The 6,832-nt window shown below is 42.7% G+C and overlaps 1 protein-coding gene across 1 annotated transcript; it reads right to left on the reverse strand.

Annotated features, from left to right (window-relative positions):
* Positions 1 to 3,578: 3,578 nt before the first annotated feature.
* LOC122128827 (NACHT, LRR and PYD domains-containing protein 1 homolog) lies at positions 3,579 to 5,720 on the reverse strand. Its single transcript, XM_042703674.1, has 2 exons — positions 5,525 to 5,720; positions 3,579 to 5,224 (listed from the first exon to the last, which is right to left on the reverse strand). The coding sequence occupies exons 1-2, from the start codon at positions 5,718 to 5,720 to the stop codon at positions 3,579 to 3,581; spliced, it is 1,842 nt and encodes a 613-aa protein (XP_042559608.1).
* Between the last annotated feature and the right edge of the window lie 1,112 nt (positions 5,721 to 6,832).

A 6,832-nucleotide genomic window follows, 5' to 3' on the forward strand; every position in this document is an offset into this window, starting at 1 on the left:
CCAGACTCCCATGTGTAAAATACGTTTTTAAAAAAGACCTCCTTATGGTCTTATTGAAGCAGACATTGTGGAAGACAATAGTGAATTCACCTTCAGACTAAAACACAGGCACATGAGGGCTTAGTTTAGTATTTTACACATAACTGCTCACTCTTCAGGTGCAACCTGTAACGTTTACATAAAACACCATTAACACAGACAGTGAAGCTTCTCATGAAGGGAGGTTTCACCTGAGGCTTCTGGAGTCTTTGTCCACAGAGAGAGAGGATGGTGGCGTTGAATTATCCTCAAGCCTGCCAATCAGAGTCACAGAGTCAATGGGGACTGACCAATCAAACAACAAACACAGAGTTAATTGGTACTATTGGAGTACACCACTAAAAGATAGAAATATAGCAGTCAGCCAACACACAAACACACACCATCAGTTCAGCACCTTGAAGTAAATCAACCGTGATTGTTATGATAATCAGTTAATCAATGAAAATAAGTTAATCAATTGTGATTCGTTATTGATTCGTATTGCTGTTCTCACTCAAGGTAACGGCATGTCTCTGTGTTCTGAATGAAGTCCAAGCACAGGACTGAGGTGATGCCAGTAAGGGTCGTCAAGGAGAGATGGACGTTACCCACAGACTTTTGTCTGGAGAGAGCTCCGAGGACCAACTCCAAATTCTCAGGTGAGAGACCACTGTATGCCACTCTGTGAATGAGCACATACAGACCAATCTCAATCTCTCTCTTCTGGTCTCTTTATTATGCACTCACACATTATACATGTGTGTTCATGTTCTCTTTACTTTAATTAACCCTGACCCGTTTGTTATTAAGATCAACTATGTCTAAGGAAGACAGGAAGAGAGATTTGTTAATGTGGACGGCACAAACAGAAGGGAAGACAACAGACATACAGTATAACACAAGGAACACACTATATTTGCTTTACCTAATGTAGAGTTGAAAAGATAGAAGTTATACAAGTTCTATATAATCACAAATATAAAATGATTACCTCAGTTCAGTCAGGATGTTTCCTGCCACCAGAGCTGAGATCAGGTCAAAAACATCAGCATCTGACATGCTCTCCACAGTTAACCTTTCAACAACATGAAGACAGCCATCAGACCATTCAACCACAACAGAGCAGCTCTCTCACAAACAGACCACAGCATGACACACAGATGAAGCTGAACGTATGAAAACCCTGATGGCCAGATGTTTCCACATGGCCAGAGTACCCCATGAGTAGAATTACTCACATCCAAATCCACTGGCTGGTGTGACATGTTCTATTGAATATGATTACAGCAACAGATCAGTTAACAAGTCAAAGGCTCAGGAAAAGAGCAGAACTGTTTTGATACAGAGCATGAAAGGAAAAATTTTGGATGCTTGGAAAATGCTCTGAATTTGACATTCACAGGTAACAGTATGAAACAAACAGTACAGTGGTGCCTTGATACAGATTGTAAAAGCTCAAGACTCTAAGACTTCTTTTCAGAATTACTCATACCCTCAACTGATGAAAACTCTCATGGTGGAATGAGCTACCAAATGCCAACAGAGCAGGGCCATCCCTGTCTATCTAGTCAAATGTATATTCATATTTTTTGGAATGTTACAACAATACTCAAAGTTGCATGAAAAGTCTATCTGGCACTGATACAAAAAATTACTTTTTATTCTCTTCGATCACCTCTTGTATTGTTGTACTTCATAATAAGTCATACTTGTGATGAAATGATTGCAATGTGTTTAAGTGCTGTGTGAAAATATCTATTCTAGTTCTAACACATTATGGAAGGCAATAGTGATTTTACATCCAGACTGAAACACAGGCACATGTTTAGTATTTTACACATAACACTGCTCACTCTTCAGGTGCAACCTGTAACGTTTACATACAACACCATTGACACAGACAGTGAAGCTTCTCATGAAGGGATGTTTCACCTGAGGCCTCTGGAGTCTTTTTCCACAAAGAAAGAGGATGGTGGCCATGAAATGCCCTTAAGCCTGCCAATCAGAGCACAGAGTCAATGGGGACTGTCCAATCCAAAATATAGAAGTATACCATTCAGTACACACACACACGCACCCAATCAGTTCAGCACCTTGCAGTTAATCAACCTGGATTGTTATGATAATCAGTTAATCAATTATAATACGTTTATTATGATTCGTTATTTTAACAGTCTTGGTATTCTCACTCAAGGTAACAGCACGTCTCTGTGTTCTGAATGAAGTCCAAGCACAGGGCTGCGGTGGTGGTAGTGACGGTCGACTCAGATAGTCGGACGTTACCCACATACTTTTGCCTGGAGAGAGCACTGAGTACCTGCTCCACACTCTCAGGTGAGAGGCTGCTCTCTAACACGCTGTAAATGAACACATACAGACCAATGTCAATCTTTATCTTCTGGTCTCTTTATTATGCACTCACACATTATACATGTGTTCATGTTCTCTTTACTTTAATTAACCCTGACCCATTTGTTATTAAGATCAACAATGTCTAAGGAAGACAGGATGACAGATTTGTTAATGTTAATCCCCAATACTGCAAAGCTAAACTGGGTAGAAACTGGATTCAGTCGTGAACAGCACAAACAGAAGGGTATACAACAGACATATAACACAAGAAACACACTATATATTTGCTCTACCTAATGTAGAGTTGAAAGCATATAAGTTTTCTATAATCACAAATGTAAATTAATTACCTCAGTTCAATCAGGATCTTTCCCTTCCCCAGGGCTGAGATCAGGACACCAACATCAGCATCTGACAGGCTCTCCACAGTTAACCTTTCAACAACATGAAGACAGCCATCAGATCATTCAACCAAAACAGAACAACTCTCTCACAAACAGACCACAGCACGACACACAGATAACACTGAACTGAACAATTTTTACTTTCACAGGTAACAGTGTGAAAAAAACAGTTCAGTGGTGCCTTGATACAGAGTCTAAAATCTCAAGACTCTAAGACTTCCTTTCAGAATTACTCATTTTTACTCATCATCTCTTTTGAGGTTCCCTGATGGTGGATACCAAATGCTATCAGAGCAGAGGCATCTTGACTCATCTCTTCCGAGAGCACCTTCTTTCGTAACGCCCTTACATGCCTAACTCACACGCACTTACTGAGCACTTCTTAACCTGATCTCTTGAGGAGAGTTAGTACTTATTTACTGAGACTTGATTGCTGTTCCTCACTCATAAGTTGCAGATCAAAGTATCGGCCAAATGAGTAACTGATTTAACATTATTTTTTGCTGGGATCCACATCCATTTAATTGCTTGAATTCCTCCACACTTACATATATACTATGTATATTCATTTATTGTTAATATATTTACATAGTATATTCATTTTTTTGGAATATTTCAAAAATAATCTTGTATTGTTGCAACTCACAATAAAAGTTATACTTGTGGTGAAATGATAACAAGGTGTTTTAGTGCTGTGTGCAAATATCCATTTTATCTATATAATATTGTGCTAATCTTGGTCACCTGATATCACCGTATATTATGCAATCTGAAGACACATTTTTCTTTTCAGAGACACACTCACCCCAGCTCCTTACACCTGATCAGTGCAGGCTGCAGCATCCTCAGCTTCTCTGCTGTTATGTTGCAATTTGTGAGCTTTAGGCTTTTGATGGTCAGGCAACACTGCAGGCAGTACAGCAGCACCCAGCAGTCTGTCCTCGTCAGGGGAATGCGGTCAAACTCCATCTCACCCCAGACTCCCATGGCTTCCCTTACAAACTCCTCCTCATGGAGCTCATAGAGACAATGAAGTATATGCAGCATACCATCTTGATGCATGCTGTGTTTTTTCAAAACGCTTAGAAGCCACTCCTGCAGATAAGCTTGAATGGATGCCCAGGACTGCTTTTTCAGGTGTGGGTAAATGCCTCTGTTTGAAAGCCCAAAAAGGAATTGAACAACAGCTTTAAAATGTTCAACGTTTCCTAACAACTCCCGTAGTTTGTCAAGTGCCTCTTCCTCATTCTCCAACATCAGGTACTGGCAAGCAGCGAAGAACTCCTGGAAGCTCAGATGCATGAAACTGTACATTCTTTCCTGTTCGACTGGACTCTTCAGCAAGAATTTGCAGAGGAAAGGATTGTATTTGGTTGCTTGTGATGGATCAGGGAAAGCCTCAGACAAACTCATCTCATCAAACAGGACCTTATGTTCCTGTAACCCTCTCTCTGCCAGCTGGCCCAGGCTCCTCAGCAGTGTTTCAGGCTGACTCAAACCCTGGCAGTGATGCTTCAGCAGAGTGGACACAAAGTGCACAAATATAGAGGTGGTTGTTTCTAGTTCCTTAGTAATGTCCGTGCCTTCTTGTTCTTGCTCCCTGAAAACTGTGCAGGTGATCCAGCAGATGACGGGGATGAAGCAGGCAGTGTACAAAGTCTCGTTAGTCCTCACACAGTCAACTGCTTTCTTTGCTAACAGTTCTTCTTTGAAAAACCTCTGGAAGTACTCATTCACCCCCTCCTCAGTGAAGCCTAGGATGTCAGTGAAACGCTGAGAATCACTGAGCAGATCGCTCAGTTTGTCTGAAGCAGTGGACCTGGTGGTGACCAGCAGGAAGCACTTAGGCAGGAGAAGCCCCTTCAGCAGAGCACCCAGAATGGCCTCAACAGGAGCTTCTCTGAAAGGGTCTTTAGGTGGCACTGTGCTAGTTTTCTCAAATGAGGACTTGAGCTCATCAAAGCCATCAATGAGGAAGAGCACATTCATTTTTGAGTCCCTCAGCACCTCTGCTGTCTCATTAGTGACCCTCAGGAGATCCACCAGACTGCATGCCTCTGAGATTTCATTTAGCTCTTTGCATTTAAGGTGAAGAACAAGGTCAAACAGGTCTTTGAATACTTTTTCTGAGGCCCAGTCATACATGATCTTCTGAGCAGTGAAGGATTTGCCGTATCCAGAGTGGCCCTGAAGAATGACTGCCTTTGGAACTTTTCTACGGTCATCGGGTTTGAACAACTGGTCAACAGTGATTCTCTTGTACGCTTCACTGGCCCTGGTTTTTAAGACCTTCTGGTGATCTTCTCCTCTACAACGGATCTCCTCCTCTTTTTCTCTCTGCTTTCTGTGTGTCTCAACGATCAGCAGCTCAGTATAGCGCTCAGCCAGCAGTACATTCTCACCAGCTAGAGAGTTATACTCCCTAACATTTTCATATGTGGAGCAGACTGTTGTCTTGTATTCATGTATTTTTGAGGTATGATCTCAATCAATCATCAATCATCATCGCCTACTACCCCTTCTGGGGCTTAGGCCGCAAACAAGAGTTCTCCAAGCATCTCGGTCCTGAGCTAACATCTCAAGCTGTCCCCAAGTGTAGCCCATTTTCTTGGCGTCTGCCTCCCAGTCTCTACGCCAGGTGTTTCGCGGCCGACCTCTCTTTCTTTTCCCTTGGGGATTCCACTTGAGGGACTGTCTTGTGGTGTTTGTGGCTGGTTTACGGAGAGTATGGCCTATCCATCTCCAACGTCGTTGGAGGATCTCTTCGTCTGCTGGCTTTTGGCTGGTACGTTCCCACAGTTCTTTGTTACTGATGGTGTTCTTTCCAGCTTCGAACATGGTCCTTACGTTCCATGTACCGATGGTGGTTGTAACACCGGTTGAAAGGATGATTTTCGGCAGAGGGGCTTCCAGGTGCTTCTGGCTTTCACCACCCTGCGTCATAAATCCTTCTGACGAAGGTCCATCTTCTCTCCGGGGCGGGATATCTTGGTTTACTCTTGTTTGCGTATCTGTAACAGGTATTGTTTTATGGGGTGGGGTTGTTAGCCCCACGCCCAACCCCCAACCTGGAGGACCAGGTGTTGCCTTTAGTCGGACCTCTACCCTAAAACCTGGTAGGAGGTATGATCTACAAAATATAAATTTTACACACAACATTGACTATTATTTTTAATTATTTTTCAGTTTGGATGAAATAGTTTTAATTCAATATATAGTGAAATAGTAATTTAAGTCTACTCAGAATAAAGTTTAAATTTACCAGGGTCCTGTGGTGGTGTTGCCGGAGCAGAAACCCCAAGACCTTCAGGGAATTTGGATAATGAGGATGAGGTGGACATCCACTGGAACAGTTTTCCCAAAAGGACATTGGGTTGGAGAGGATGTTCTCTCCTACTCCTACTCATGGTTTGTGTGTGTGTGTGTGTGTGTGTGTGTGTGTGTGTGTGTGTGTGTGTGTGTGTGTGTGTGTGTGTGTGTGTGTGTGTGTGTGTGTGTGGTCTCTCCTACTCCTACTCATGGTTTGCATGCTGCTTACTGTCTAGAACAGTTGGCATGATTCTACACAACTGGGCTTCACTGAATAAAGTCATACTGTGTCTATGGTCTATTTTGACCTTTACCCTACACACCCCTACATGTCACTGACCAGTGTGCCCTGCTCAGCAGCACCCCAAGACTAGCAGTACCTGGAGCTAACGCTAAAATACACATCTGATGTTCACACTCCCCTGTGTCTGAGTGTGTGTGTGTGTGTGTGTGTGTGTGTGTGTGTGTGTGTGTGTGTGTGTGTGTGTGTGTGTGTGTGTGTAAAATATAATTAATGGTCAAACCAGGGCACCAATAGATCATTTACTGTTGAATCCAATGTGTTTTTCTTACCATGATAATGATTGTGTGAGTTGATGTTGATGTTTCCCTGAACTGTACTGCGTGTCAGGACTGGAGCTAGGACATGGCTTCCACCCTGAGCTACAATATTTACATACTTAGCTTCAGGAGAGAAGCCACTTGCAGCCCCTTCTGGATCCTCTCCTGTCAAGGAATCAAACAGA

Source organism: Clupea harengus, chromosome 25, assembly GCF_900700415.2.
Source record: "Clupea harengus chromosome 25, Ch_v2.0.2, whole genome shotgun sequence".
NCBI classification, from domain to species: domain Eukaryota; kingdom Metazoa; phylum Chordata; class Actinopteri; order Clupeiformes; family Clupeidae; genus Clupea; species Clupea harengus.